Consider the following 14,313-nt stretch of genomic DNA (forward strand, 5'->3'; position numbering starts at 1 on the left):
TACAAAGCTACTATGATAAAAACAGCATAGTACTGGCAAAGAAACAGACCTGAGGACCAGTGGAACAGATTAGAAGATGCAGAAACAACACCAGACACTCTGAGCCATCTCATCTTCGACAAAGGAGCCAAACACCCTCACTGGAGGAAAGATTGCCTCTTTAATAAATGGTGCTGGAAAAACTGGGCTTCAACTTGCCAAAGATGAAAACTAGACCTACATCTCTCACCATGCACTAAAATAAAATTGAGATGGATTAAAGATCTAAATATTAAAATAGAAACTCTGAACCAGTTGCAACAGAGGTTAGGTAGAACCCTTGAAGACCCCGCTATTCCCCTGTTGGGGATCTTCCCCAAAGAATTAAAAGAATCATACCACAGTGATGTGTGCACACCCATGTTCATAGCAGCCCAGTTTGCAATAGCTAAAACTTGGAAACAGCCCAAATGCCCATCAACTGGAGACTGGATAAAGAAAATGTGGGGATTTTTTTTAAAATGGAGTACTACTCAGCCATAAAAAAGAGAAATTAGAGACATTTATAGCTAAATGGATGCACATTGAGGCGATAGTCTTAAGTGAAATAAATAGGACACACATGTGTAAATAATGAATAGTTTCTCTAGTGTGAGAAACTGAAAGTGTAAATAAGGACCAAAAGGTATAATAGATAATGTGAAATAGGAAGAAAAGGGGCAAAGGGGAAGGGGAAGTGGGAGGGGTAGGGGAAAGGAAAGAAGGCAATGGAATTAATAGGAGACAATGGAAAAATGGAAAGAAAGTCTTTGCAAAAAGGGAGGAATGGAGTGGTTGAAGGGAGGGCAGGGGAAAGGGGAAAAATTAGAACCAAGAGAGATTATGTAAAGGTGCAAATTTCCAATGATAAATGTCATTATATTGTATACCTAAAATGTACCAATGATTAGAATGAATAATCGACAATGCAAAATAGGAAGAAAAGGTCCAAAGGGGTAGGGGAAGTAGGTGGGGCAGGGGAAAGGAAAGAAGGAAAAGGAAAAATTATGAGAAATGGAAAAAATGGAAACAAAGTATTTGTAAATAGTGATGGGTGGAGGGGGATAAAGGCAGGGCTGGGAATGGGGTAAAAATAAGAGCCAAGATGTATCATGTAAAGGTACAAGTTCCCAATGAGAAATGTAAATGTATTGTATACCTAAAATGTACCAATAAAAGAATTTAAAAAAAAAGAATGGCTATTTATTTCTGTTGAATTTTTTCTCCGTTAATATCATTATATAGTCTCCTTCTGTAGCCTGTTGCTATTTTGCACATTGTTTATTAGCAAACCAACCTTGAACACCTGAAATAAATCTCACTTATGTTGTGCTTTGAAATATATTTTTGGTTTCAATTTGCTAGAAATCTTGTTCCAAATTTTGGTACCTAGGTTACTGAGAGGTATTAGTCTATAGTTGTCTTTTTGTGTTGTCTGCTATATTTTTGTGGTCTTGATATCAGGATAATACATGTGGATATTTTCTGGAAGTAATTACACAAAGTTGGTTTTAATTCTTTCTTGAACTTGATAAGGTTCTCTGTGTTTGCACGGCGTACAATTTGATTATGTTTTCTGATTAACTCTACCTATCTCTCTTGTTTAATTAAAGTATTGAGACCACAGATTAATTATTGAGATGTCAGGGTCTAATTCTTTCTTTTTATTATTTTTTATCTATTTGTTCCCCTGTTATTTATTTCTTAGTTTATCTTTCTGTGGGTTACTTAAACTTGTTTAGGGGTTGATTTTTATTTGCAATTTTTAATAGTAGTTGGTCTAAGTATTACCTTATACATATATAGCTTGTCACAGCATAATGCTGTTAACATTTTACTGCTTTGAAGAATAGATATCTTATTTCCACTAAGGCCTCTTTACCTTTCTTACTTTTTGAGTATACTTGTGTTGTTATTTCCTTCACATACAATGAGCACGGCACCAGACAGCATTTGTGTCTACTATAATATTTGGTGTCTACTATAAAACTGATTAGAGAAAACATGAGGTGAAGTATAGTCTGTTATATTTAATTCTATGATTGTTCTTTTCTTTCTGAAGGTACCAACTTGTCCTCTTCTTTCCTAATAATATAGTTTCACTGGATGCTCAGTATTGACAGTCCTTTGCACTCCACATTTGCAAATGTTCGAGCCACTTCCTTTTGGCCTCCATGTTTTCAGATGAGAAATCTTCTGTCATTCTAACTTGTTTTTCTTCATAAATGGTTCACTGTTTCTATAATGAATTGCTCTTTTCTGATTGTTTTGATATTTTGTAATTTTGCCTTCAATTTTTAGAAATTTAATTACTGCATGTCTTGGTGTGGATTTCCTTAGTTCTATTCAATCTGCAATTTGTTCAATATTTTTTGAAACTAGATTTTTTAAATATATTTGACAAGATTTGGAAAAGTTTCAATTAGTAATTTTTTTAGCATTTTCAGTTTTATAGCCTTTCATTTTTTCTGGAACTCTGATGATAAAAATGCTACATCATTTTTATTGTCCCTCATAATACAAGGCTCTGGTTTTTAGTCTATTTTATGTTAGTTTGATTGAATAAATTCTGTTATTCTTTCTCCAAGCTCATGGATTTTACCTGTTTTCTCTACAGTACTATTGTAAAAATCCTGGAAGTCTTTTTAAATATTTATTATATTTTACAGTTACATATTTTCATTTAATTCTTTGTCATCCCTCTTTTTCTTTTTTGGCATTTTCTATTATATTATTTGGTTCGAGGGAATTTGCAGTTGATTTTGAAGTGTTTTTATGATAGCCTATTTAAAATTCTAGTCATATAATCTAACATTTGATTGAATTTAATATTGACATCCATTGATTTTCTTTTCTCATTCAGATTATGGTTTTCCTGATCTTTGGGATAACACACAATTTCCTATTTTATCCTGAGAATTGTGATTATTATATTAAGAGGTTTTTAATCCTATTTATATCTATTTTAGCCAGTAGTTGCCTGGTTCAGGTTTAGTGAGTGGCTTCTGGCTTCCTTTTCAGGATTTTGGTTTCAATTACAGCTTAGTTTCCACAGTCCTTGCAGTCTTATCTGGGTCTATTTATTCTTGTGCTTTTGGTTACTGAATTATCACTGCTGATCCTATCTGTGGAGACAGAAAACTGTCCATTTGGCTGCCCAGTGCTGCTGGGCTATCTTACATGAGGAGTTCAAGGACAGAATTTGTTCAGCATAAGTCTCTTTGTTCTTAAGGGTACAAAGCTTTGGGAATGCTGCCCCTGCTAGGATATCATTTTGTCTACTGCTGTCTCAGTACCACTGGGCTGAATTGTCTCAAAGTGATGTACTGAACTCAGTACATCAAACTCCTACCAGGACCAGGCTGTGAAGTAGGGACTGGGATGATTACTCATAACCATTTGCAGGCATAAAAAGGGCCACAGAAACGAACTAGATCCATCAGCTTCACTACCTACAAACTACTGGAAATGCAAAAGAATGTCTGGAGTAGAACCCAGCGTATTTTGAACAGGCCCTTCAGCTACTTTTGGTTATATAAAGTTTGAGACCAGCACAAATAATCTCTACATTTGAGTGAATGTAGCCTCCTAATGTCCATTTTCTGTTTCTCACAGTGATGTCTCAAGAGAGATTTTAAAACCAATACAAAATCTACCAAGTGCTAGAAGTCCATCATGAAGTACCATACATGCAATCAGAAATAACTGCACTACCACATAAGACAGTAATTCTCCCACTCAAAATGCCACTTAAAACTCCTATGTACTACTTTTATTCTTCATCCATGTTTTTATATTTTGTTTTGTTTTTGGTACCGGGGATCGAACTCCGGTCCTTGTTCTTGCAAGGCAGGCAGTGGAACCACTGAGCTAAATCCCCGGCCCCAATCCATGTTTTTATTGTACACCTGTATAACATAATATCTTGCCTAACTTTTGAGAGGAAATATACTATATTCATTAAGAATATGAGTCCAGAACAAAACTGTTTGGGTTCAAATCCAGCCTACATCACATCTTTTGTAACACCATTTTACCTCATAGAACTATATAAAAGTTATATAAGAATTAAATGAGACATACCTATAAGAAATGTAGAAAGAATTTCATAAATGAATGGCTATCATAGTCCATTTGTATTACTCTAACAGAATATTACTAGATGCAGCATCCACTTACAGCTTTGATCATCATCAAATCATCTATTCTAAAAATTTATCGCCAGTGATGTCAGAAAAAGCCATGCTAAAAAATGTGTCAAGGTTGTTCCTCAATCTTAAGGCTATAGTGATGACCCCATAGGCATATTCTCTCTCTCTCTCTCTCTCTCTCTCTCTCTCTCTCTCTCTCTCTCTCTCTCTCTGTCAGAAGTTTCACAAGTAGAGTTTTCATCTGGAAGGCAAAATCTGGCACACAAAATGCCACTGCAGATAAGGTGAAGTGACTGAAGGGATTCCCAACTTATCCTTTAAATCTCCATGCCTGAGAAAATTCAGACAGCCATTTTATAACCCTAAAATGAATGCTGAGTAAGGGACAGAAGTTTCCAGTCTTGTGCAGAGTAACAGAACTAGGAGATTCCATTCACTTCACTCACTGCATTTCAGTTTAATGAATGATGCCTGTTTTTGTTTTGCTTTTAGTAACACTCTGTTCTGCCTCACTGAAATCCATGTTTCAAAGGAAATGGAATCCATGTTTATAAGGACAGACAAAACTCAAAAAGATGTCAGCTAACGTGTATCTGATATTGAAAATGGACTGAAACTTCTAAGTTTCATTATTTTTTTTAATTCATTGAGTTTACTGGTACAATTTAGGTGTACACAATGATCACATTCATCATACAGAATTTGTACCTGTACCCAACATTATCTCCATTCTTATTTTTTTCCATTTCCCTAGTTTCATTATTTTTGAAGTTACATAACATTATAGATTTAAGTAGATGTTAGAGGTTTTCTCAGGATGTTTTCCCATGTTTGCTACACTAAATACTTTCCAGTTTATTTTCTATGTCCTTGCTTCAGATGATATCTAAAATTTTAATCACAACCCCAAATTTAGAATTGTATTAGTAACTATTTAGGATATAGATGACCACTGAGTCAAAAATATATGCTTTCTCTCCATTAGAGCAGGCTTTGGGGAATCAAATTGTGCTCTGAAAGCATCCACACTCCAAAGCTCTCACTGATTAGCAAGCACTTCCCTGCAGCTCACCACCCCCTAGGTGACAGAAAAAAGGGGCTCCTCCACCAGGCTTTCACAATACAATGAGAAGAACAGCCATCATTTCCCTCCCCCAGACAAATGTTTAGCAAATTTGCCTAATGTGTGAGAGTAATTTTAAAATATGCTAAAAATGATGCGCCCACATGTTTGTGCATTCATCCTGTGAGGGAAAAGTAGCCACACATTCTTAGCCAGCCTCTTCAATTCTCCTTTGAGAATTCCCTTGTGCTGTGGGCTCATTCAAAGACAGCAGGATAATTTTACACAGTTTGTCATTGTAGTCCAGGGAAGTTTATGGAAATGCTGCAGAAATAAACTACAAGTGGGAACCTGGCCTTCTGCCAATCTGCACTGTGCTCTGTCTCTTTCCTCTTCTAACAACAAGTTTTCCTCTTCAGCATTTCATTTTCTCTGTATCATATAAACATTTATCTCATCTAAGACATTTTAGAAATACAGACCATTGTAATTATACCCCAAGAAATATTAATAACTGATAATAATGTAATGGTTACACTCCATAGTGAGTATTAATACTAATTAATATTGTGCCAGGCACCTTTCTATAAGCTTCATATAGACTAACTCATTAATTTCTCACCATAGTGCACAAGGTGGAGTCTGTCTTTATGCCCATTTAACAGATGAGGACATCAAAGTAGGCCTAGCTGCAGAAGTGGAGCTAAAAACCCAGTACTGGAGTCCTGACTCTTAACCATTTGCCTACCCTCTTCCACCTCAGTGCTTTCCATGACCATCCTGGACAACTTTCTTTCCACAATGAACTTTAATGAATCAGGAAGAACTAATGAAAAATAGAACGGGGGGGTGGGGGTTCATTATATTTGGCTTAAACTAAATCTATTTTTATTTTTACTCATTTATTTATTTTGTGATGTTGGGGGTGAAACCCAGGGCATCCCACATGCTAGGCAAGTGCTATACCAGTGAATGACACCCCTAGCCCAGCAATTTATTTTATGTTACCCTAGTCTTACAGTATAAATGTCTAAGCAATTGTGCCGAAATTTTTTTTCAAAGATGAGTGTTCTCTTATACTTCTGATTTACACAATCAGACTCAAGCAATACATACTACAAAATGGTATTTAGAAATACAAAATGTGGTACTTATTTGACTGGAATGTCATTCACATTATAATCATAAGGATTTTCTTTAAAGGGAATCCTGTAAAGTCTCCATGGATTGAAATAAATTTTAAGGTAAAGAAAGACAGAGGAAATGGGAGAGAGAGAGAAAGAGAGAGTGAGAAAAAGGGACAGGGAGAGGAAAATAGAGAGACAGAAACAGAGACAGAGACACCTCCTAGAAAGGACCCAAAACAGCTATCCACAAATTTAATATCCAAGACGGATCAAGAGCCTATTGCATTGGGGAAGGGATTAGATGTTATGTGGCACTGACACCTCAGAATGAAAAGTGTAAGAGTTGTTGAGAAATATCTTTTTTGGCTTCCTAAAGGCAATATTTCAAGATTTAAAGTACTACCAAACAGATATAAACTAATATAAACACATAGTTACATGCTATGCTTACAGAGACCAATTATGCAATATATAATATTTCCTGTACAAGAGTTTCCATTTCTTCTCACCATTTCCTCTCTAACAACACCTGAAGGTGGCATTTCATGCATCAGCAGCCAGGCCTGGGACATACCTGTGCATGGGGCTGGTGTGGCTTCCGCACCTCCATCACAGGGGCTCTCTGATGTCCAAGAGGCAGCAGCATAGCTCCTTGTCCTCCCCTCACTCCCAGGTCCTGATGTCTATCATTATTCCAGAGCAGAGAAAAGAGTTGTAAGATTTTATCTTTAAGAGCTACTCACTAAATCAGAAATGTTAATTTAAGATACAGAAACATTAATCCACAAGGAAACCTAATCTCGAGAAATAAAAGACAGCAGAAATAATCCAAAATATTTTATCTTAGCAGAGGCATTTGAGTAAAATACATGAGATTATATGAACTTTCAGGAATGATTTAAATATTAAACTTGATTTATTTACACTCTATTCTAATTAGGAATGCTGAAGCCATACCTTCGCAGAAATCATCATCCTGGTTCAATTATCACTGCATAATGAACCATCTCAGAATATAAACACTTCAAATATCTTCAATATTAGGGGCCATGAGTCTGGCTGCATCATGGCTTCTTCAGCTGACCCTGTCTGCATCATTCTTGGAGCAACATTCCATTAATGGACATTCTCAGTAGTATGCCTATCAAAAAATAGAATCAATAATTAATAACCTTCCAAAACAGAAATAATGAGGCTGAAGTGGGTATCCCATTAATCAAATCAAACTTTTAAGGGGTAAATTATATTAATTCTGTATAATATCTTCCAGAAGATAGACACAGAGAGGGACTATGTCTTAGTAGCTCATTCTATGAGGTCAGCATTACTCTAATACTCAAATCAGACAGAAATATTACAAGAAGAGAAAACTATACACCAATACCTCTCATGAGCATACATGAAACAAAACTCAACAAAATATAAATTATATAGCACAATGAAGGGCATTGATCTCTGATATGGAAGACTGGTTCAACACTGATAAACCATCTAATATAACCTATCATATCAGCAGGCTAAAGAAAAAAATTACATGATCATACCAACAGATGCTGAAAAAAGCATCTGAAAAATCTAAACACTCACTCATAATAATAAAAAAAAAACACTAAGTATACTGGAAATTGAATTGAAAATCCTCACCTTGAAAAAACATCTACAAGACACTGATGGATACCACCACTGTGCATGATAAGAAGCTCAAATTTTTCTTGCTGAGATCAGAAATAGGGCAAAGATTTCTCTTCTCACAATTTTTCTTCATTATCACAGTAGAAGTTGTAGCTAATGTAGTAAGATAAGAAAAAACAAATGAAAAGTATACAGGCTTAGAAAGGAGAAACAAAACTGTCTTTGCTGTTGACAAGATTGTCTACACAGAAAAGCCAACAAAATCAACAAAAAAAATCTTAAATGAATAAATAATTGCACAAAAATTGCAAGGTATAAAATTAATATACAAAAATCTATATCTTCCATATATACAAGAAATTAAATGGAATATGAAATTTAAAACATATTTATATTAGCTCCAAAAATGAAATCATCAAATAAAAACCTAACAAAATATCTATGGAATTTACATAAGGAAAACTATATAACTGTGATGGAATAAATCAAAGAACAAAATAAATGGGGAGATATTTCACATTCATACAGAGGAAGACTCAATATTGTTAAGATGTTAGTTCTCACAACTTGCTCTCTAGATTTAATGAAATTCCAACAAATCTCCAGCAAAGTCATTAGTAGATACCAGAAATTTATTTTTGAAATTTATAAGGTAAGTCAAGGACCCCAAATAGTCAAAAAAATGTTAGAGAAAAAATAAATAGGAGGACTCAAAGTACTCCACTTCAAGAGTCTCTATAAAGCAATAGTAATCATGACAGTAGGGTGCTAGAGAAATAATAGACAAATATATTCATGGAATGAAAATAGACCCACATAAATATGGCCAACTGATCTATAATACAGGAACAAAAGTAATGCCACGCAATGAGCAAACAGTGCTGTGACACCCAGATACCCTCACCATCAAGCAGATGAGCACACATGGAAGGAGAGTCTCAGAAAGAAGGAAGTGAAAAGGAGAAACAAAAATACTTGTAGAAATAATGGCTGAACACTTAGATATTTCATGCAAAACACTAGTCTATACATTTTCTCTCTTAACAAATAAAGAGACATATCCATTCCTAGACGTATCACAGTCAAACTGGAAAGCTAGAGAATCTTAAGAACAGCAAAGAAAAACTCATGTACCAAGGGCCTGCTATGAGACTGACCACTGACTTCCACTCAGAAACAGTGGGAGGAAAGTGGTAGGGTGACATATTCAAAGAGGTTAACGATAAAACAATTTCAAACAAGAATTCCAACTCCAGAAAATCTATTCTTTAATAATGAAGAAACAGCAAGCATATTCCCAGATCAAGACACCTGAGATAATTTGTTGCCAGTAGTTCTGCCTTACAAGAAATAATGGCAAGAAAAAGTTTATTCTTGGATCACTTGTCAGAGGGTTTATGTATGTACGCACACGTATGTGTAAATTTCCCTAAAATTTCTTCTGCAGTTTAATATTCATTGATTTCAGAAGCAAAAATACTAGAACCACAAAATAATATTATTTCAAAGTTTGTTTCAACTGTTATACATATTTAGAGTTGTGAATTTTTAATAATGTATTGATTTAGTTTTTCTGGAAGTTCATACCTTCTAGCTAAAGATTGCAAAATAACTAAAAAAATTATACAAAATTTGTTTTATGCCAGTTAAGTATAAAAGAAGTTCCAGTTCTAAACAAGTATATGCAATGCAAGAGGGAAAGTTAGAGTTGTAGAAATTGGAGCTCTTGAGCATGATAATTCCTGTGAAATACAACAATTCCAGAAACAACTGCACATTTCCCGTATCTATGAAACTGATAGGGCTCAGGCAGACATCCCCAAGGAAGCAACAAGACCTGGGATCCTGGACAAACACGCTGCCAGGTTGAGCAGGTGGAGTTGGAAGGAGGGATCTGAAAGACCCAAGCAGAGCAGGAATTTGCTGAGGTGGGGGTGGAGGAGGGGCAGTGGCTGGGCTGTCTCCTGCCGCCCCTCCCCCTCACTCAGGAGTCCTTTGTGATGAGGACTGGGTCCCAACTCCTGTCTTCAAGGGACGTCAGTTGCCTGAAGGCCACAGTACTGCTCAGATGATGAAGAAGTTTCTCTTTCTTTCAAAATGTATTCTTAATGCCTGGAAGTGCCCCAGTTCTACCTGGGCAACAGATGCTACTCTTGCCTTTGAGTATGGATTGGTACACTTCCTTCTATTAATCCCTCAGCTCTGGATTAATCAGTCTACCCCAATAACTGGGAAAAAGACCACCAGAAAGGTAAGAAACTCTTGGTCAAACCAACAGATGTTGATTCTTTCCTTTTTCTACTCTTCTTTCCACTTTTTCAAATCAAGTACAGAAATTTACGAGAGGGGAAATCTCAGAAAAGATTACAACATAATTCTTTTGGCACAAGTCTCAGGGCAGGGGTGCGGGTGGGCACTAGGAACACCTGTCTCAGACTCTCAGATCATCTGTGTGTGAGCTGGAGGTGCCAGGGTAAAATCAAACACTGACTCTGCGGCCAAAGACTGGATTCCCAAGAAAGCTGGGGACCTCTGGGGAAGGACAGGGTCCAGCACTGGGTGCCTTTGGGCTTCACCTATTCTCAGTGCTGGTCTGATCTGTGGGCTGTACTGAGCCCCTGAGGGCTGGCTGGAGTTGCTTCTGGCTTCAGGAAGCAAAATCCTATCTGGCTGAGAGGCATGGTAGATCTCAGCCTAAGCAGAGGAATTGTGACTCAAGACATGCATGGTAGAGCTCACAGAAAAAGTCTTTTGTGATTTCCAAACAAGAAAAACTGAAAATATTTTTAGCCACTTTAAACATGGGCTGTTTGCTAATGGGAAAAACTCAAAGTGTTCAGGAAAATGGTCTATAAAGTCCAGGGAGATGAGCAGGAGAACTGGGCCAAAGCTTCTCTTTCTTCCTTGTCTTTTAGCACCACGTGCAGAAGAGATGGAGCAAGAGCAAGAAGAGCTGTACTCTGAAAGGTAAGGATCTGTCCTTCCACCCCAGGGGTGACCTGAGCTCACCTGTCCTCAACTCTGAGGATGTCAGGTGGGGAGGCCTGTGTGGGCGGCTCCTGGGAAGGAAATCTGAACTGGGGACACTTCTCAGGCTGTGTGCTTGTAAGGAAGTTGTGATGGACAAGGAAATGAGGAGTGTACAGAAGGAAACAGTGTGAGTGGTGGTGGAGAAATACTGCCTGGATTTGGAGAGGGATCTCTAAGGTCTGTGGACAGCTTGTTCACTTCACTAGAGCAGCCTCCTCTTTAAAATGACCTGCTCTTTCACCCTACCAAAGGTGATTGTAGGGGTTGGTGGTTGTGGAAGCCTCTCCCTGTGCCTTGTTTACACTGTCAGAGGCCATGTGTCCTTGGGCACAGACGCTTGGACTCCAGTTCTAACCCTGTGTGGTGTCCTCTTAGGAGCATCCCACTCAAGACCCTCTCTTCTCCAGTGTGACCTACTTTTCATTTCTGGCCAGGACAGCCTGAATGAAGTGGAAGACACTCAGGACCCAGCTTTACTTCTACAAAGGTGAGGGACTTCTCACTTCTGGGTTGTTCTTCCTGCCAGGATCTCTGATGTCAACTGAGGGGGAGCGGAGGACTCCAAGTTCCAGTGACTCATGACTGAAGCTCTTGGAGGGGGTAACAAGAGCCTTCTGACGTTGGGAGGACATGGAGGGTCTGTGGGCCACAAGTGGCCATCCCTGCCCATCCTGCCTGGCTTGCTGGCTCAGTCTGCTGCTGTCTAAAGCTTGTGCCTCCTGTTTCCTACAGTCATCTACAGGAGTTCTGTGACAAAGGAAGAGTTCAGCAACACTCAAATGTAGCTGTCTCAGGTGAGGTGTTCAAACCAGGGCCTGCTAGAGCCCACTAGCCACATGGACACTGCATGGAAGATCCTACTCCTACCACCATGTCCCTGTAGGCTTCCCTGGCTCCTAAGAACCAGCACCTTCTGCCTCTGGCCTCCAGCCCATCAGGAGGAGCTCAAAAAGACCAGTTCATCTGCATGAGATACCTGCTGGGCAGTGACCCTCAGAGCTTCCTTCCTAGCAACTCCTATTTACCATCTCTCAACTCGGCCATCTCTGGCCCTGTTCACTCTCAAGGTTTCATTTTGTTCTTCTCATGGTCATGTGCAACTGATAACACCTTACTTTTCACCACCTTGGCACAGGGCAAAGTCCAGCAAGGACATCATTCCTATAACCCACCACGTGCTTTGTTCTGGGGAGACCCCCCCCGCTGGCAAGGAGAGGTTTGGGGCCTCTCTTTCATCAAGCCAAATAGCCAGAAGCTGCTGGTGATACTAATCACTGAGAGAGTGGAAATAATAACCTGTGAGTCTACCCTATCCCCTGGATTTTCTGGGGGTCATGTTAAATCCATTGGTGACAAGCAAGGTACCATGGCACAGCCCTTCTGGAATGTAAATGGCCAACCAGAGTGGCTTCTCAGCTTTCACCAGCTCTCTTACTGCATGGTCTTGGATGGCCATTTAGATCAGAGATGCAGCCAGCTCTCCTGGAGCCTGCTCTGTATGTACAGTGAGTCCCTGGTGCCTACTGGCTGCATCCCCAAAAGGCCTTCCTCTTCAGGACTTCCATCTTTTAAATTTATTGAAGCTCATACCCATTTCCTACTTCAATCTCAGGCTGTGGGAACTCTACAGATTTCCCACACAAAGACCTTACTCTCCAATGTGAACCAACTCCAACTTTTGACCCAAAATGTGCCCAAATTTCAAGTCCAGACTCAGGCCCAAATCCTATGCTCCCTCCCAAACCGACTACCTTCTTCCCCATCCCAGATTAGGGCCTGTAGAACAATATCCCAGCCAAAGGAACAGTCCTTCATCTCAATGGAAGATAAGTACCTGGAGTGGCACTTGCAAAAGTCACTGAAACAGAGAGTAGTTTTAACCTCTGTGCTTCAGAAAGCTCAGGAAGCCATTAGCCAATCTATTCTCAATCATCTTCAGTGCAGCCAGGCTTCCCAGACCCCTAAGTCAGCCTCCATATTCACTGTGTATCCTAAGAACCAGACACAGGAGAAGCCAGGAGCCATACAGCCCTTACCACCTGCTTGTGAGAGCAGCAAAGGAGTTCTGGACACAGGGTCTGGGAACTCCCACAGCATCTTTTTAAAAGGCTTAATTATCTTCCCACTAGATAACCCAAGAGATGTTTTACAGCAAGAACCAGATAGGGAAACAGAAGATCAATTGCAGAGTTCAGGAATCAGGTCCCGAAAAGTTCAAAGGAAAGATAAGAGTGATTTAGAAAGTGACATCAAGAGGCCTGAGAAGGGTGACTCAGGAATTCACTTTTCTAGGAGTATAGATAAGAAACATCAAGAGAAAATGCTGCAAGAACATCTAGGCAGGGAGTTGGAGCAACTCCATGAGGGCCTAATACCTGTAAGAGTGCTAAGATCTTGGCTTGCTGCCAGTCACACCTTCCCCAATTCCAACACCCATGTACAACCCAGAAAGCTAGCTTTCTCCAAGGTCCAGAAAACCCTTGTGGATACTTCTCAGGAGCTTCCTTTTCTCGATCCAAAAACTTGCCTGTTATTGGACGCACATATAAAAACATCTAGATTAAGGCGACATTTAAAGACCCCCCAAACCAGAAATGTACACAAAGGTGAGGCTCTAGCCTCACCCTCTCCACAGCCTACCTTTCCCTCCTCAGCCTCCTGGGACTCCAGGGACAACCTAATTGCCAAAACTGGAACTATCCTTGAAGAACTTCCTCAGAAAGTTCCAGAACAGGAGAAGATAACATACATGTCACTTACCACCTTACAGAGTCCTCCCCTTGCCTTGTCAGCTGCACATAAGGAAATGCAGAGGGCCTGCAGTGAGACCCCAGTTTATCACAGCCATGGGCCCTCAGAGGCCCTGCCAACTACACAGCAGGGTGAACTTCATTCTCTCCCTTGCACTGACATGTGCCTGAAAAAAACCTGGCACAGCACTACTGCCCCAAAGCTGGGTCTTGGTCTAAGCTCAGGAATTTCCAGGCACAAGCCACCGGAAGGCAGTAAAATGATGCCATCTGAAGTCACCTGCCATAGTTAGGTAAAGCCAGAGCTCAAAGTAGGGTCTCAATTGTTGATGGCCAAAGACACCATGGAGACAAAGGCGAAGAAGACCCTTGCAAAGGGAATAGCTACTAGAGCCAGTATGATGGCAAACTCCCATAATATCAATGTCAATCTTAGTTTAGGATCTCTGGGCACCAGCAGACAGCCCTGCCCCTTGACAGTTCCTATTTCCCAGGACCTAGGCGCTCCAGACCTGAATGCCCAACTGGCTAGTGTGGCAAAG

The 14,313-nt window shown here is 39.4% G+C and overlaps 1 protein-coding gene across 1 annotated transcript; it reads left to right on the top strand.

Moving 5' to 3' along the window:
• Window positions 1-11,988: 11,988 nt before the first annotated feature.
• On the top strand, window positions 11,989-14,064 carry LOC147826437 (spermatogenesis-associated protein 31E1-like). Its single transcript, XM_087181088.1, has one exon. It carries the CDS (start codon window positions 11,989-11,991, stop codon window positions 14,062-14,064), a length of 2,076 nt encoding a protein of 691 aa, XP_087037214.1.
• Window positions 14,065-14,313: the final 249 nt, after the last annotated feature.

The sequence above is a fragment of the Heterocephalus glaber genome, unplaced genomic scaffold, assembly GCF_053883595.1.
Source record: "Heterocephalus glaber isolate CG9 unplaced genomic scaffold, H.glaber_assembly_v1.0 deba00001472, whole genome shotgun sequence".
Taxonomy (NCBI): Eukaryota; Metazoa; Chordata; class Mammalia; order Rodentia; family Bathyergidae; genus Heterocephalus; species Heterocephalus glaber.

Coding starts and splice junctions, on each gene's coding strand:
- LOC147826437 (XM_087181088.1), top strand. CDS start 11,989: ATGAGATACCTGCTGGGCAGTGACCCTCAGAGCTTCCTTCCTAGCAAC.